Here is an 18,894-nt window from a genome sequence, read left to right on the forward strand (position 1 = left end):
TTATTTTATTTCTGAGATTCCACAGTATCCTCAGTTGAAAAATGGAGGTAATGCCCATATCACAGAGTTATAGAGAGAATTAAATGATATGATATAGTCACAGTGCCTGATCTATGGTAAATGCTCAAAAAATAGTAGTGTTAACACTCATTTGAGTTCCCATTTTTGCCCCTGAATCACTGCAGCCTCAGGCAAGTCAATTTATCTTTTCATACATCAAGCTATGATTCTGTATTGGAGGTTTCCACACTGTAGAAAATTAAATGTTAAAATTAGACATACAACTCCTGAGATCTGTAGAAAAACGCACTAATTCATCTTGGTTATAATCAAATCAAATATTCACCTGTACGTATACCCTTACAAGTCTGTTCACCCAAAATGTAAAGAAATGCACTATCCACTGTCTGTAATTTGAGTACCTGTATTTAGAGGCCAATCAAAGGATCTGGAATAAGATTCTTGTGTCTATTTGAAAGCACATCTATGAATGTCACATACACACAGAATAAAATTAGAATCTTCATGTTCTAATATTTTTTCAAGCAGACATTGCAAAGCAAGTTTCAAGTAACCAAAGTGGAATAAAGATCAAACTCCTGTAGAAACTCTACATTACTATAGGATTTTATTTCTCCCTAATTCTTCTTTCATTTTCAAGGTGAAAATGGTAGATTCTGAAGTCTGTCCAGCAGTGTCAAGCACTGTCTCCCTCATACACTATGGCATCTTGCCTGTATCAATTTGATGTCCTGGCACCAAAGTGTTGGAATATACAAAATTGCTCCAAGAATAAAAATCTCTTCCAAATAACAGAGAAAAAGAACTTCATATTTAGTTTGATGATGCAGAGCATATTACCAAAAATACTTTTTATATAAAATCTAAAAATCTCTCCAAAGTTGTTTAATGTGGTAGAAACAAACTCAAATGCCTACAGGGTCAAGGAAAGTAATAAAAATGAATGAAGCCAGCTTTGTGTTAGGTGATAAATGGGACATGACAAACAGCTTCAGTGTCAGGGAGAAAGAGAGAGAGAGAAAGAACAAGAGGAAGACTGGGAGGAAGTAGTATTCTGTCTATAGGAGACAGTGATAGTCATTCCTAACAGGTAATTATGCTCTTCATGAATGTAGGACCAGTGGGCCAGACTGGAATATCAACGTAAAATTTCTCAATTTTTCAAATCATAGAAATGGATTTAAAATTCTTAAAAAAAAAAAAAGTATTGTGGGAATCAACACTGCAATAAAACTGACCAATAAAACACAGGTGGGCTTCCCTGGTGGCCCAGTGGTTGAGAGTCCGCTTGCCAATTCAGGGGACACGGGTTAGTGTCCTGGTCCGGGAAGATCCCACGTGCTGTGGAGCGGCTGGGCCCGTGAGCCATGGCTGCTGAGCCTGCGCGTCCGGAGCCTGAGCTCCGCAATGGGAGAGGCCACAACAGTGAGAGGCCCATGTACCGCAAAACAAACAAAAAAACAAAAAACAAACAAACAAACAAAAAAACACAGGTGAGGGCTGTGTTCAGCCTACAGGCCACCTGGGCATCAAGAGACTTTGCAAGTTCATTCATGCTCTTAGCATCACAGTGAGAATAGTGTTTGGATTTAATTCAATGTGTGAACGACAAGGCTGATTCAAACATTTCAAAGTATTAATGGGTAGAATATTTGGGGGGTGGCATAAAAAATGATACAAACTGCAGCTGTAGAGTTGATGTTCTACACACGAAGTTGTTTTCCTTTGGCTTCTGTATGAACTTGTCTTCTCAAGGGCAAACACTTTACAGACTTTGTCTTCCTTTGGAAGAATATACAAGACTCTTCCTAAAGGCACAGGGTGCTTATGTACTTTATAAGTACAAAAATGATTGTGTTGTAGTGGGAAAGAATTGTCATTAGGCCAGACGGACCTAGCTTAAAACATGTGCCTCAACACACGGGTTGTACGATGTCATGAGGTCAGCCTGGGACTCAGTTTCCTAATCTCTTAAATGGGGATAATAATACTAATTCGATGTTGTTGTATAAATCAAAGTAGATAATGTATATAAAACTTAACATGTTGATTAACACATAGTAAGGATTCAATAAATAGCTATTGAAATTCCCAGTCAAGTGTGAGAAAAAAATGTAAAACACAAAGAATTTTTGAAAGGAAAATAAGAAAAAAGTGCCCTACTGTTGGCCAGCCAAAGATCCCAGCTTATGGAAGCTTGAAGGGCCCAAAGAATAGATAACAGACACATGGTCCTCAAGAAACACATGTGACCTAATGATAAAACATGCACATTAAGGAAAAGACTCAAATATTCTCAAGAGAAAAAGTATGGCACAGAATTAGCCAATGTGGTCTCCTCTTAGTTTTTCTATCTGAAACTAGGGACTTTACCAAAATCAGGTTTGCAGAGCAGAACAGGGGCTACTGATTTCTTTAGTGTATCATTAAAGTGCAGTGAAAACTCATATACTGCTTTGTTTTTCTTTTTCTGTCAGCCAGTTTTTGGTTAACTGCTGCAATTCTTTTTATAGCATCATTTGGGTGACTGAGCTTATTAAGAGAGATTTTTTTTTCCTTTTTATATTCTTCTCTCTTTCAGTCACCCAAAAGTAACATATAACACGTTATTGATAAGATAAACCTAGAAAATTATGCAAAGAACTCAAGACCTCAGGTCCCTTGGAAGCCCTTGTGTGACTCTGAATGAATTATTCTCAGGAAACTCTGCACACCTTTCTGTTGAGTGGGAGACATGAAGCCCTCCATTTGCTGTGGCTGCAAAAGAGGTATAGCCAGGATGAGGCCCATAAACAGCTCTGCAAGTCTAAATGCCATATCAATGCTTGACAGTAATTCTATCCTAACTTTAGTTAAGGCATTATTTCCCTTTTGTCTTCCTTATTGAGACTTAAAAAAAAAAGAAGAACCTAAGGGATTAGATGACAAGAAGCTCACAACAAGCTCAAGGGTCACTTGGTTGACAAAATAGCAAGTGCAAACGTTGACTGTGGTCACATAGACAAGTCCACATCAGAGGATAATATCCCTTTAGCTGCGCCCCACACTGACCAGGACATATCCGGAGTCTTGATTTCAGTCCCTAGTATAAGAAACATGAGGGACAAAACAAGATGATGTTGGTATATATTTAACATTTTCAGAAACTACATTTCTTCTGTAAATACTTTAAGAAAACTGAAGCCATAGGGCTCTTCTCAAATAGGTGTGAGAAAACAAAGTCTGGTCTTAGTATATGAATACAGCCAAAGTTTACCCAATACTACTTTATTGTTAAGAAATGTAAACGGCCCTCCGGATTTTACGAGTATAAAACTGATTTTAAAGAGTACTAGCAAGGATGAAGGTTTTTGTAGACATCATTGGAATTAACCTGTTCTGGATAGGAAAGAAAGAAAGAAACATTCAGTAGTGCCATAAAAGCTCTTCACAGAAAGTCTGCATTTTTTCTTCTCTCTCACCCTCCTCCCAGACCTACCAAAATTGACCTCTTCTCCTTCCAGCCCCCTGAAACTTCAGAGAATCGCTCGTTTCCACAGAATGGAAATGCCAGTCCCTAACTTACTCCACGATGCTGCAGCATTTTAGAGTGCTGCCTTCTTTCCTGTTACACACACACACACTCACGTGCATTTTCTGAGGAATACATATTCATTCAACTGCCTATGAAAGATCTCCTTTGGACATCAATCGTCAACCCTTAACTAATATGCTCAACTCCCCTCCACTGGTCACTTCCCCAGGGATCGGCCACCCTACTTGTTACTCAGTTCTGTCAATGCCTTGGTCCCAGGCTCTCAGCTGCTGAGGCCGTACACCTGCGGATCTTCATTTCTCCTCTTATCCTCACTTCCTCCTTCATTCTTGACCGACAACTTCCACCAAACTCCCCAACTTTAGGTCTCTGTTCAGCTGCACTATCCTCATCCTCCTGGCCTCAGTTTTACTCTGAGGCCCAGAGTCAGACTGGGTCTGGGAGATAGTCACCTGACCTGCCCCCTACTTTTCCTCGCTCTGCCCCCTCCCTCCCTCTCACTCATGTCCACACCTCCAGAAACATACTCACACATGTGGACCACAAGATGTGCTTTATTGCTTCAAACCTTGTAAAGAAGTCTCTATCTCTTACAGGTAGGGTCCAAATTCCAAAATATTTAACATATTAGAGTAGAAAATAAAATGCAATTTAAAGCCACCCTTGCCTTTTACTGGAGGAGTTCTTCCTAAAGAAAAAGATCCACATGTTAGAGGCCCTGCTTGGGTGTGAGGCTGCTATTCTTAAACTTACTGATGGCTCTGGGGTTCGGTTGAGCATCTCACAGCTCAGGACCTGAGGATGGGAGCCACCTCTTGCCTTTCCCTGGCCAGGTGAGCACACGAATAGAGTTTTACACCTGATCTTGTTTCACCCTCGGAACAGCCCTATGATGGAGTTATAACATCGTCTGTCTTGTACAGCAGAGGCAACAGAGGTTGAGAGAGGAGGTACAACTTCTCAGAGGTCACTGTTGGCAAGTGGAGAGGCTAGGGTTGGAAGCAAAACTTTTGCCATAACCGGTGTGCTCTCCTGTTCCCCAGGCCTCGTCTGGCTCCTGCAGAGAGCGGCTCTCTCGTGAGTGGAAACTGTGTTTCCCACATTTGTCTACATCTTCTCCAGGCAGGGCTGGAATAACCTGGCCCTGAGTCCTTGAGTTGTCCTTGTGGGTTTCGGGCTGACTCTCCCCATTCCATTCACACAGGCTTTCTCCACACGAGATACACTTTGATTAGGTTTCAGTTGACTAATTTGCAATGTTCTCTGAGATTATACATAGGTCACCTTGACAGGAATTCTGGGAGTCCACAAACTCTTCGGTGACACACTTAACAAGCAGTCTCCTGGTTGAGTTCCATGGAGGCAGAAACACTCCAACCATGACATGGTGAGTTTTACCAGTGAACTTTCAGAGGGCAACACCATTTTGGGGAGAAGGGTCTTCAGTGCTCTTTCCTAGTCTCACCTAAAGTGTGATGGCTGAAGGATAATTTGATTGCTTTGGTATGCTAGTTAGTTATCTTATGCATTTTATTGCATAAGATAGAAATTAGTTTAACTTCTATAAGTCAATATTGCCTCATAGTTCATTTAAGATACTGTAAAAATAAAGAAAATAATAATAAAAATGATGACTAACACATTTTTGAGAACTAAATACCTGGCACATCTGTTAGACGAGCAAATTAATGCCAACTTAGCCAGCACTCCCCAGAGATAGGCATTCTTTCTCTCTTTTTGGTTTTATTTTTCTTTTCTTAAATCAAACAAGAGCCTGAAGCTCAGAGAGGCTAAATGACAGTCACTAAGTGAGAAATACAGGATTTGATCATCCCAGTACATCATATGATATCACATAGAGGTCAATTATATTTTACATCCAGAAAATGAGGGTACTGCCAGAATAAGTAGCCACAATTGTGTGTGTTCTGCGTGTATTACATGTATTACGTCATGATATTTTCACTAAAAATCTAGAAGGCAGATTTGCAAAGGAGATAAAACTGTTTCTCCTCCTTCTTCTTCTTAATGATGAAGACTCTACTTTTTGAAAATAATGCAGAGAATGTATTTATTTGTAGGTAGCTGAAAGTGTTGCCATGGATCTCAGAGCAGGACCAGGCGTGATAGAAATGACAAACACTGAGAGGAAGAACGGAAGGGGAATACAACATCACCAGGGTCCTGTCAGAGCTGTCCACACCTGCTGAAGGGTTCCAGCAAGTTCTGAGTCAAAGGAGGTTGTAATTAACGTCTTCCTGTGTGGCTCTGTTTCGACCCCCAGTGAGTTCTGTGGTGAAGCCACTTGCTCAAAGAGACTATAATTTCACCCCAGATTCAGGGAGGCCAGTTCTGAACTGACTCCCTTGTGGTCTATATAAAATCCTAAGTCCCTTCAACAATTTGGCCACATTCATCAAAATAGAAAAGTGGATGATTTAACAATTCTAAGCCAGAAATCTATGCGATAGAAATAATAACTTTAAAAATGAAAGTATGTCAAGATTCAAAAATGTTCATTGCAATATTTTTTTCTAATACTAAAACATCATTTAAAAATAAAATTTTTAGGGCTTCCCTGGTGGCACAGTGGTTGAGAGTCCGCCTGCCGATGCAGGGGACAAGGGTTCGTGCCCCGGTCCGGGAAGATCCCACATGCCACGGAGTGGCTGGGCCCGTGAGCCATGGCCGCTGAGCCTAAGCGTCTGGAGCCTGTGCTCCGCAATGGGAGAGGCCACAACAGTGAGAGGCCCGCATACCACAAAAAAATAAATAAACAAAGTAAAAATAAAATGTTTATTATTTTATGATAAACTGTAAGTTATGATACAACTCACTTTTCAGCCATTAAAATGGACAGGAGGCATTCCTGTTTATGCTTATTTAATGATGCCAAGTCAAAGCTCTTCAAGACATAGTTCATGTAGAAAAACAAGCTGCAGATAACATTTAATACAATCTCACATTTCGTAAAAACTGAATGAACTTTCATATTAATAAATATGGTATGTGCATAGGAAGATATTTATATGTAGATGTGCCCTACACGCCCCACTATTATCTCTAGGTATAAAATTTTACATGTTGGGTGGAAGTAAGAGGATACGAAGTGATAGTGAGGAAGGAGCTTCCTTTTTATTTAATATTTCTGAAATATTTGAATTTTTTATAATAATAATAGGACATATTTATTTTGTAATAAAAAACTCCTAAATTTTAAAAATCAGGATAAATTATTCTCCTTGGGCATTGTTAAATATAGATACCTCAGTCAGATAAATCAGAACTGAGAGCTGTAAGCAAACTTAAAGAGCAGACAAAAAGGTAAGCAGCTCCTCTAATTTGGTCCTGAGTAAGAACTACTATTAGGTGAGTAATGCTACTTAGTGGCAAGTAGGCATATTAAAATAGAAGCCAACATCTCATTGCATTCTTAAGTCAAATGATAATATTTTTGGTATACAATTGCCGAAATCAAAATGTTGTATAAAATATACTAAAGAAATGCAAACTTTTAATCCTGATATTGACTTTGAGTCCTATCTATTTCTGCTACTCATGATTTTGCAATTACCCAAAATGTGTAATGTGACTTTACAGACAACTTAGAGATAATAAAGTTGTACAGCTTGACAGGTAACTGAGGCAACTGAAGCCTCAGTCTATATTTGTGTTTCCTATAATCATAAAAAAAGAGTATTTCAGAGTTATGTTTTGTCTTCTGGAACCAATAGGTCTTAAATTGCTTATTGGAAATTTTCCAAATAGACGACAGGATGGTGGCATCATTGAACAAAAAGCACAAAAACAGTCCTTAATGCTACCCTTGGTGAAGTATTAACTATTTTACTCCATCTAGAATTCTGTAAGATAATGATGTGATATGTTAGTTTTAAATGATCAAACCCTGGTTAGAAGTTGTGCTTTCCCATTTTTGTATGGTTCCTTTTTGCTTTTCCTTGAGTGTGTGATGCCTTCTATCATGTTCTATCAGATGTACCACAAAACACTCTATCTAAAAACAATCTGAGGAGCTTCCCTGGTGGTGCAATGGTTAGGAATCTGCCTGCCAACGCAGGGGACACGAGTTCGAGCCCTGCTCCGGGAAGATCCCACATGCCACGGAGCAATGATCCCACATGCCCGTGCACCACAATTACTGAGCCTGCGCTCTAGAGCCCACAAGCTACAGCTACTGAGCCTGCGCTCTAGAGCCTGGGAGCCACAACTACTGAGCCCACGTGCTGCAACTACTGAAGCCCGCACACCTAGACCCCGTGCTCTGAAACAAGAGAAGCCACCGCAATGAGAAGCCCGTGCACGGCAATGAAGAATAGCCCCCAATCGCTGCAACTAGAGAAAGCCTGCACGCAGCAACAAAGACCCAACACAACCAAAATAAACAAACAAACAAATAAATAAATAAAATAAAATAAAAACAATCCGAAACCCAGTCGTGGGATTGTTAGTGTAAACCAGTCAGTATCAAGTTGCCCCAGGATACATACTTTAAGTGACAATTTAAGGAATAAAACAGCAGAACATACCTAGCAAGGGGAGGGCATATTTTTCTAGGAAGAGAGTATGGGGAGAAAGGAAAAAAAAATCATTCATTCATTCACTGAGATGTTAATGTATGAAGAACCTACTATTGCCAAACATATTCTTTCCAACCCAAGGCTCTGGCTCTGACTACATTGCTAAATGCATGTGGAATTCGGGGACTGAGTGAGTAAAAATCCAGATAAAGCCTTCCTAATCTCTACATGGAATAGCTCATAAATAACATTCATGAATAAAAAATTGCCACCAGGGCTTCCCTGGTGGCGCAGTGGTTGAGAGTCCGCCTGCCAATGCAGGGGACATGGGTTTGTGCCCCGGTCCAGGAAGATCCCACATGTCGCGGAGCGGCTGGGCCCGTGAGCCATGGCCGCTGAGCCTGCGCGTCCGGAGCCTGTGCTCCGCAATGGGAGAGGCCACAGCAGTGAGACGCCCGCGTACTGACAAAAAAAAAAAAAAAAAAATTGCCACCAGTTGAGATTGTACAATATAATTTTTTTTTTAAAATAAGAGATAGAGCCTTTCTTTTCTTTCAGGATTCAGAATTCCTGCCCCATTTAGGACACTACCGAGTCTGAAGCATCCTCACTGCACTAAGTGTGGAGATCCCAGAGGTGGAGATTTTGGGGAAATCAAAGGATGCCTGAGAGAGCAAAGAATATCCTACGTGAGGAAACAGCAAAACTCTAAGCTCTTGGATGTAACCAGCATCTTCTTCCTAAAGGCAATTGTCTCATTAAGTCTCCAGGGAAAGGAGTGAAGGGCCCTTGTGAAGGTCAAGGTCCTGGGGCTGGCTTAGACATGTCTTTACAAACAGAACAGCTCAAGACAAATGTTTAAAAAGATAACTTTGGGAGCAGCGTGATCACTTCTAGATACACTTTGATTAGCCGGGAGAAAATCAACCTGCAGCAAAAAGTTGAGGTTAAATTTTGAGTAAATATTTCTGGGGAGATAATAAAAGGTGGGTACCAGCCAACAATGCAGTGCATATCAGTTAATTCTAGAATCACCATGGCCCAATGTACCAAACGACAGAGAGGTAAAAATATATTTAACAGGAAGTCTTTCACCCATCTTTCACTCATGGCTTAGCACCATTTATTAAACAATTTCTTTGTGGCAGAGAAGTAGACTCTAGGGCTAAAGAGTAGTTTGAAGCTCCAGGATTCCACATGCTGAGAAAAAAAAAGAAATCCCTTAAATATCCTGCTTAAAAAAAAAAAAAACAACAAGAACAATAAGTTTCCTTTTTTGGATGATCAGATAACCAGAATTTAAACTTTATACCATTTCCTCCTTCTGTTCTGTGCCATGTCGCTTCATACAAGGGTGAAGTAAGGGCAAGAGGCAAAGAACAGAGTTACTAAAACTCACATAAAAATGTCTATACTTGCTTATGAATAAATAAAAGAATGTCCTGCTGTTAGAAAAGAGAGCTTCACCTTAGCTCTACCTGGTTGTCTGGATGAGAAAACTTTTCATCCGGGCCATGGGCCATCATGAAGAGGCACACCTTGGACCATCTCTCTGGCTTCTCCTCACCACCCAACCATCTTTTTATCCCTCTACCACCATCCTTTGTGTCCCATTTTGTACCCCTCTACCCAGATGACTGTTGTTCCACCCCTCATACAGCCCAACCCTCTCCTGTGTGATCCCCAGGCTTGGAGCTGTCGCCAGTTTCCTTTCTTGTTCTCAGCAGCCCATCCATCTGACGTGGTTAAATCAGAGAACACCTGATTGGGGGGATGTCTATAGGCTTAATCATTATGTTGATGAGAAGTTCCTTTGCAAACAATCATTTACTGTGAGATTGTTTTTCATGACAAGTTTTCTTATTTGTCTTTTTTTTTTCCTGTTTAGTTCTTTAGCTGGGATGGAAACCCCAGGAGAAGTCAGTTCCATAGTACACCTGATCCACGTCTCCCTGAGGCTTACCTTTAGTATTCTAAGAAGGAATTGTGCCTTGGGTGTTCCTTGAATTACTTCTTTTTCCTTCTTCCACCCACCTCCACTTCTGAGCTGCCTTACTTTCACCCATTACCCGCAACATACTCATTTTCCCCATTTACTTGGGCCTCACGGAAATATATGACAGCAGGTGATCCAGTTGCAGAGGTTAATTAAAACAGAATAAAATATTACCAATTACCAGAGTCTTGGAAGATAGCTGAGGCTCTCAGAGCAACCTGACTTAGCAGAAAGCAACATGCACAGTGCAGTGATATGATCTGAGATGCCCTGGGAGGGGTCTCTGGCATCCTCACCAGCTGCCGTAACCCAAAATGCCAACTTAGCAGCTAGTTGGATGTAGTCAGCAGGGCTTCCTTGGATTCAGCTGGAATTCCAACTCTACCCACTTAGTCATGTGACCTTATCCAAGCCACTTAGCATCTCAGAGCCTCAGTTTCCTTTTCTGGGGAAAGGAGTTAATAAAACCAACCTCAGGGGTTGTTGGGATAATGATATGAGATATAGTATATACAATACTAAGAACACTTCAGCATACGGTACTTAACTTTTTTTCCCAATTTTTTCATTTTGTAATTTAATTTTACTTTTTTTCATGATTAACTTTAAAAATTTATTGGAGTATAGTTGATTTACAATGTTGTGTTAGTTTTAGTTGTAAAGCAAAGTGATTCAGATATATATATGAGTATATATATATTCTTCTTTAGATTCTTTTCCATTATAGGCTATTACAGAGTATGGAGTAAAGTTCCCTGTACTATACAGTAAGTCCTTGTTGATTATCTATTTTATGTATAGTAGTGTGTATATGTTAATCCCAGACTCCCAATTTATTCCTGCTCACCACCTTTCCCCTTTGGTGACCATGAGTTTGTTTATACCAGCCCACATCAGTATTCTGACTAACTTTACCAAGAGCAGAAACTTAAGGGAAGTTTATAAGGTAAAACTGTTTGAGCTTTCTTAGAAGCACCCGGACACCAAAAGGGGCATGCTTGTCTGAAAGAAAAGTTTGAAATGTATGGAAAGCCAGCTGGACCACATGTTATCTAAGAATCAGGTTGAAAGAATGTTAAAGAACATGACCATTTCATAGTAGTGCCAGCTTTTGTGCTTTACCTTTCTGTAGTAAATAATAGAATTGGATATTTAAATAATGAATGCATTTCCACAAGGCTCTGCTGTGTTTCACTCTGAATGTATGTTCTATGTCCACAACCCCTGTTACAGACAAAGCAAAGCTCTCTCATTGTTATTTCACATACAAGAAGCTTCCTGATCTGGATTTGACCTTCTTCCCTGCCTACATCTCCTATAAGTTCCCCACATGAAAACTGTGCAGAAACTATACCAAGATACTTATATTTGGGGGAAGTAGTGATTTTTATATTAGTTCACATTTCCGTGTCTGAATACATGGCAGCACCTACCTGTACTACACTAACTTTAGCTCACTTCTTCTGATCCTTCAGAAATTAACTACGCTTTTCCTTGAAATCGAACTATCCCAACCCATGGGCACCCCAGGTTGACACAGAAGCACAGGTGTGCTTCTGTCTATAACCGAAGTCATCACACTGTTACATTTACTGCTAAATAACTAGCCTTTTCTTTTCCACTGTCCTGCGAGTGCCTCAAGGGCAGGGATTGTAATGCCCTTGACTTTCTCTGCACAGCAGACTGCCTGACTGCACAGAGTAGGCACTCATTAGACATGTGATATATGAGTAAATGTCAGCTGGAATAGTACGTACAGTTGCCTCTATAATAAGTTATTTTCCAGAATCGTTTATGACAGGTTATGACTTGTCCTAAAACAGTGAAATCTAGAAGAGTTAAATCCGAATCTGCTCCCTCAGGAGAATGATAAAAGGAAATTCCTGATCTCACCTGGATTGGTAAAGTGAATCAGAAAACTGATTTTAGGCTTGTATTTAGTAGATAGCATTTTACTATATTGCAACTCCTAGGAAATATTGTCACTTAACAATCATACACTGAAATGTTCTTAGTATTTTATACACTATACCCTGTATAATATATATATATATATATATATATATATATATATATATATATATATATATATATATATATATATATGAGATATTCAACTTAACTCTAGGACGGCCATGGTAAAGTGGGCATCTTTACAAAGGGAAGTTCAGATCTTTTCTCTTGATCCTTCATAGGTTGATTGTTGAACAAAACCTACATCTAAAATTAAATAAAAGGTTGCTGGCCACAGAAAGTGGCACATGATGAGGCTTTTCCCCTGGCTCTAAAGGAAGAGGAAAGGCTTATGAAATATGCAATAATCCATGTTGGAAGAGGTATGACGGCACCAGAGTTGAGGAAAAGTTTCTCTGAGCACAACCTCAATGATGAAGTCAATAGGAGGGGTTCAAATGTTAGTGAACGAGTAAGAAGGTCAAAGGAGGGAGAGGCTGGAATCAGAGTAGAAGAGACGATCAGTGGGAAGTCTTGGAGAAGAGAGAGTAGCAGCATTTCAATATGATGGTCTAAGTTTCCACTTTTAAGTGATGTGATGGGATTCTCCAGCCCTGCTCCTCAGTGTTCCTTAAATTAAGCCCAGACATGGTCATTTGAACTCTAGGAAGGGAAGGCACTGAGGCATAATTAGGTATGGAAAGAGTTTCATCAAAGGAAAGGAAACAGTGAGCAAAGATCAAGAATTCAGTCAACAAGCAAGTGAGAATTGAAGGCACTTAGGAGAAATACTTCCCCTTCTCAATAACTCTTTATATTCTACCCCCCTTACCAACTTCTCTGATGATAAAGAATAAAATGAACATGTTTCCATGTAAGTCTATGAATCTTACATTTCTAATGTCAGCATAGTGAAGGGAAATTAAAAAAATCAAAATAAACTGAGCAAATATAAGCTGCTGGTTGCAGAGGATTTTGACTATGTTTTCCTGGCCACACAACCATTTAGCCTTTCCACACATCTCTCAAGCTTGTAGGTGCCATTTTGGGATCCTTCCTCCTCCTCAAAGGTCTTCTACATTCATCTATTCAGCTAACTACCATCATCTTCTACTCTACACAGAGTAGGTCTTCAGGGATATAATGTTAAAAAGGACACAGTCTCCGAACAGAACAAGAGTTATTTTTGGTTTGTCGGCCTCCAAGATGTGATAGAGGGCTCTGCAGGGTAGAGTGGGAGTGCACAAAATGGAGAAGTCCAGTCAACTGCATCTGATTTGACCCCTGTGAAGATCGCGATGTTAGGAGAAAGAACCTGAGGTAGAAGATAGCTGGGCCCCTGGGCTGAGCAGCTGGGGAGTTTGTCAAACGGAGTAAATTGGAGCTCTGTTTTCCCTAACACTCCAAGGACAGAGTTAATGGCAGGAGCTGATCTCTGCTGGAGTAAAGAGATAGGGGGACCACATCTATCACTCCTGAGGTCAAGGAGACCTCAACAACGGCACATGTGCAGGGAGGCTCCTCTGGGGTCAAAAAAGGAGGGGGCGCCATCCCATAGTAAGTCTTGTCAAAGCTCCCAAAGGCCTCCATGCTGGAATCCATCTTGGCAAAAAGATGTGCACGTATATTGGGAAGGGCCCTAAGATAGGTCGGATGTGGGAAAAGAAGCAAAATAATTGGTCAGAGGAGAACAAAGACCCAGAAGAACTGCCTCTACATAAATGACTTAAGCACATTGTTACTGTGGTCCTCCTCATTAGGGAGAATGCCCATACCCTTTCTCCCTGGGTGTGTATTCCTGTTTTGCTTCTGTCTAAATAAACTGCTTCCCTGTGTGCTCTCCCACATGTTGTGCTGTGTTTCTAAGAATAAACTTTGTACCTGTTTCCGTAGTTTTTTCCTCCTTGAAACAGCCTTGCTTTCAAATGAGGGCAAGAGCCAGGGCAATTTTGCTCCCAGTCTCTACCCCCTGGTGGACTGGTGGCTAGGATTCCTAGTTTTCATCCAGGCTACTCAGGTTCAATTCCTAGGCAGGGAACTAAGATCCTGCTTCAAGACTGCTCACTGCTGTCTCTCTGAGATCAGACTCAGGTCACATGACTTGGGGCCCAAGCAGCCCTACAACATTCTGAAGCTGTGGTCCATCTAGTGTAACCTGATGGAACCGCATTCTTGGTTTTTTCCTCACTGAACTGAGTTTCAAGTGGACCTAAAATTTTATTTGAAACATTCCTGCTGTTATCAATTTAAATAGTGAAGGGAAAGTACTTAAAAGCCATTTCCACTAGGTTGAGAGCAGGTTGACATAGGAATTCTTAACTATACTTGAGCAGCATTTGATGAAGCAAGTACAATTATAAAGCCAAAACCAAAGAATGTCTTAAATTCAGTCAAAACCAAAGTGGGTTTGGAAATGTTCTGTGCATATTTTCATAATCAGTACAGTAAAAAAAATAAGCAGTTGATCTGCAGGGCAAAGGAAAACTACATGTGATGGCCATGAGAACTAAAACTAAACTTTATCTACAAAAGTAACTTGCTGTGGGGAAGGAAGAGAGAGTCTGGCCTCAGCTATACCTGAATTCAAATTCTGGATACACCTCTTAATAGACCTGTGCGTCCTTGAGAAAAGTATTTAACCTCTCTGTAATCTACATTCCTCTACCTTAAGGTGCAAAAGTGAGAAAATTATGAAAGATTAATAGGTTTGTTTTCTCTGTCAAATTTATGTTTACCAAAGGAGAAAGGGGAGAGGAGGGATAAATTAGGAGGTTGGGATTAACATATGCACACTACTATATATAAAATAGACAATCAACTAGGACCTATTGTATTGCACAGGGAACTCTACTCAATATTCTATAATAACCTAAATGGGAAAAGAACCTGAAAAACAATAGATATATGTATATGTATAACTGCATCACTTTGCTGTACACCTGAAAGTAACACAACATTGTAAACAAGTATACTTCAATACAAAATTTTTTAAAAATCATAAAAAAGGACCTACTGTATAACACAGGAAATGTATGATCATTACAAGATATATGCTTATAGATTATTACAAGATATATGCTCAATATCTTGTAATAATCTATAAGGGAAAAGAAACTGAATATATATATCACTGTGCTGTACACCTGAAACTAACATATTGTAAATCAACTATGCTTCAATAAAAAATAATACAAAAAAAAGAATTAATAGCTTGTTATGAGGATTAAATAGGTGTTTAATAAATATAAATTTTCTTTTCTCTATTTTTAGTGGCAATAATAGGGCAGGCCAGTGACTGGATCATCAGTGGGACAATGGGAGAATAAAGAAACAGTCTGTATAATTACACATCCCTGTCTCCCACACCTTCTCCCAAAGCCTATATTCTACACATTACAGAAATGCTGACTAAATCACAAAGCTAAATATTACATTTCATTCTCCTGTTGAAAATGGAATGTTCAGAATATAAAGGGGTGATGGTGTGGCAACACGCTATGTGTTAAAAACTTCAGCAATAGCCCTGAAAGTACGAGGACTAGAAATTTCCAAAGTTAAAGCAATCACCCTTATTCAGGAGCCCTAGTTCATATTGAATCTCTCATCTATTCTCTTTTATCTTAGGGGACATTTTATGCATCCCTTCGTGGGCATCCTCCACGAGTGCAGAGGGTTCAGGACGCCCATTACCATTCGTCCTTGTCAGCGTCACAATTGCAAAAGTGTCGAATGTCCAGGCAGCTCTCGTCTAGGCCACAGTCACACTGCTGAACTCCGGGAGGGGCGCCTCCCCAGTAGGGGTGTCTTTCATTGGACCGTCCGATCCACCAGGTCAGTGGGGTTCCATCTGAAAGACAAGATGCTTCACAAGTCAGAATGGAGCAAGCCTGAAATAGCACAGAGGATGTCACAGAAACTGAGATGAAAATGTCTCGAAGGATATATATACATTGTACATATGTATGCACAAATGTATATATATATATGTGCATACATATGTGCACATATATATATGTGCACATATATATATGTGCATACATACGTACAATGTATATATATCCCTCCCTCCCTCCCTTCTTTCCTTCCTCTTTTCCCTTCTGTTCTTTCTCCTTCACTTCTGTTATCTCTCCTTTCTTTCTTTCCCTTTTTCTTTCTTCCTTCCTTCCTTCCTTCCTTTTTTTTTCCTTCTTTCTTTTTCTTTCTGCCTTCCTTCCTCCCTTCCTTCCTTTCTTTTATTTCTCTCTCTCTATCTCTCTCTCTCTATATGCACACACATAAAGAGATATCTATATACATGTGCTCATATAAACAACACTTCCATGAAAAGCGTTTCTATAATAGGATATTGATTAATCACAATGTTTAGACTCAAGGTCACAAGCTCAAATGCTAACCAAATCAGGCAGGCATCACAATTGAGTAAACTGGGCTAGACCTTAGACCAAAAATATTGAATATATAGATACAAAAATTAACTTCCTTTTAAAACTACAAAACGATAAATAGTAGCATGAGGGCCAATATTAGCCCGACCTTAGTCCTCAGTTTCTGGTAGACTGTGGGGAGGGGTGAACACGAAGGTGAGGGGGAGAGTGTTGGCTCAGAGGACAGGGTGGCCCTGTCTTACCCCACACTGATTTCTGTCATGACAAAGATTAACGCCAGGGTTACCATATCTTTTGAATTTTTTAAAGAGAAGTCACAATATTTGAAGTTCAAAAATTTGGACAAAAGAAATATTATGAAGGTCAATACTACATAGGCCAATGAAATCCCTCTGTATGTCATATTTAACCCATACAAAGCTAGGATGCAACCTCTAATTTCTGGTTTATGTAGTTAACAGAAAACTATTTTTGAGTCTTGTCCTTGTCAATTTTCAATTATTTTTTCTTTGCAAAGTTTAGTTTAGTAAAATCTGTTGAAGTTATCTTGTATAATTGGGAATATTTAAGTAGATAAAAATTATTATCCAGAAGATGATAAGATATCCAAAACAACAGATGTAGGCAGAGATAGAGGTGTTATACACCCTTAGGCTGAATGGGGTTAGGCCTAGTTCCTCTTTGGAAACCACTGGTCTGTTTCTGTTTGGCATACAACAGGCACTTAATATGTGTTTATTTTTAAAAAATGAAAGAAGTAGTTATTGAGAGCCATTTTTCATGATTTATCATTTTAAAGTAGAATAGTAACTTTTGTCTGAGGATGGCGCTAGGTTGGAATTCTGTCTAGTCAAGACTTGATTTCATATACAACTCCTGATGTACAAACATATAATTTACAAATTATTCATGTATACAAATAGCAACAACTTTCTCTGAATTGCATTCATTACTAACATCTTTATGGAAGTCACTGAGGCAAGTAGGAAGAGAATGACAATCTGGGTTTTCCAAGAACCTGTAAGTAATGAGAAGAAGATAAAACAAATACTAAGAAACACAAAAGTATCTTAGGGGTGCTGAGTCAGGGGGCAGACAGCCTGAAGGACTATACTCACCCCAAAATACTACTCTTCACACTGTCTAAAATGTTTCAAGTCCCTTTGTTAGCTTTTAAGTTAGAATCCAAGTTAGAGATGTCTGTTCACTAGTATCTTCTTTTTAAAGAATAATTCTAAACGGTACAAATCCATTTAAGCTATTTCCAAACAGCTATAAGTCATTGGACACTAGTTCAAATGAATTGCTTTCTTTCTAACCACTAGTTCAGATAAGCCATACTCAAGTGGCCTAGAGGTCTGGTGGGTTTACTTAGAACAAAAAGCACTTTCAGGACTGAGGTAAGCTTAGGTGGATCGTCCCAGTGTGTGAGTCCAGGTAACACAAGGGTAAAACATTGTGTGTTCAGATGTTTGCGAATGTTGGCTTTGGGCACAAGATATGGGAAGAAATCTCTCCACTTCTCCCTCCTGGCACTTTCCAGACCTCTCCTCCATAATCAAGAATCCTGATCACATGGTGAAATTCAATGTCATCATGAATTATTTTTGTTTATAAGCAGAATCAAAGTTGTGATCTTATTAATAGCATTATTATCAATGGTCTCAATGCTGAAAAACCAATTTGTGTACACTCTGGTGCAAATGTTGCCTTCTAGTAGGTTTACCAATTCTTACTTGGTGCCTTAAATCCCTAGAAGTGCCCGTAGCCGCTCAACACTTTGTTTTGTTTCGAATCTACCAGTGCCTTGTGTCACTGAGGCTTGGGATCCCCTCCTCATGTCTGACAATTAGTATAAAAGTCGCAAACTGTTTTGACTGATTGAATATCAATGAGCAAGAAGAAAGAAAAGGAAATATAGAGAATAAAGAAGAAACACACACATATATTTGAGAGCAGAATTTTCCTCTTAGATGTCCCAGGTTTGTGATTATTCCCCCAAGGAGTATGAGCTGGAACATAACAAATGAAGAAACTGACGATCAAAAAGGGTGACTGATTTTTTTTCATTCATGACTCTAATGATGTAGTCAGGAAGAGAATCGGCACCATTTCTCCAAATTTTGGCCACTGGAGAAATTGGATTTCCTGCATGTGTTATAGTGGGCTCATGGGAGTAGTAAATATCCCCGCCCCACTGATGTCTTGGTCTTGCTACTTGCTTTCCCCGCTGGAACACAGACTGAAATGATGGCATGTCAGCTCAGTCTAGACCACTGCTCCTGGGACCACCTCTGACACCACGGGAGAACACAATCCAGATGGTCACAGCCTCTCTCCACACCACGGGAGAACACAATCCAGATGGTCACACACACGGGAGAACACAATCCAGATGGTGGATCTCAGGATGTGGCACACGGAGCACAGCCATCCTGCCTGACGCTCAGACCTGTGAGCATGAAA

At 39.8% G+C, this 18,894-nt stretch overlaps 1 protein-coding gene across 5 annotated transcripts in view; it reads right to left on the reverse strand.

Annotated features, from left to right (window-relative positions):
- The window catches only part of CNTNAP5 (contactin associated protein family member 5), a 505,995-nt gene that overhangs the window by 149,242 nt on the left and 337,859 nt on the right, over nucleotides 1-18,894 (reverse strand). For all 5 annotated transcript variants that reach the window (XM_079923775.1, XM_079923772.1, XM_079923774.1 and 2 more), the window contains one exon: nucleotides 15,734-15,890. In XM_079923775.1, coding sequence (XP_079779901.1) covers nucleotides 15,734-15,890 — 157 coding nt within the window. The remainder of the gene's footprint in view (nucleotides 1-15,733; nucleotides 15,891-18,894) is intronic.

Source organism: Stenella coeruleoalba (assembly GCF_951394435.1).
Source record: "Stenella coeruleoalba genome assembly, chromosome: 6".
Lineage (NCBI taxonomy): Eukaryota > Metazoa > Chordata > Mammalia > Artiodactyla > Delphinidae > Stenella > Stenella coeruleoalba.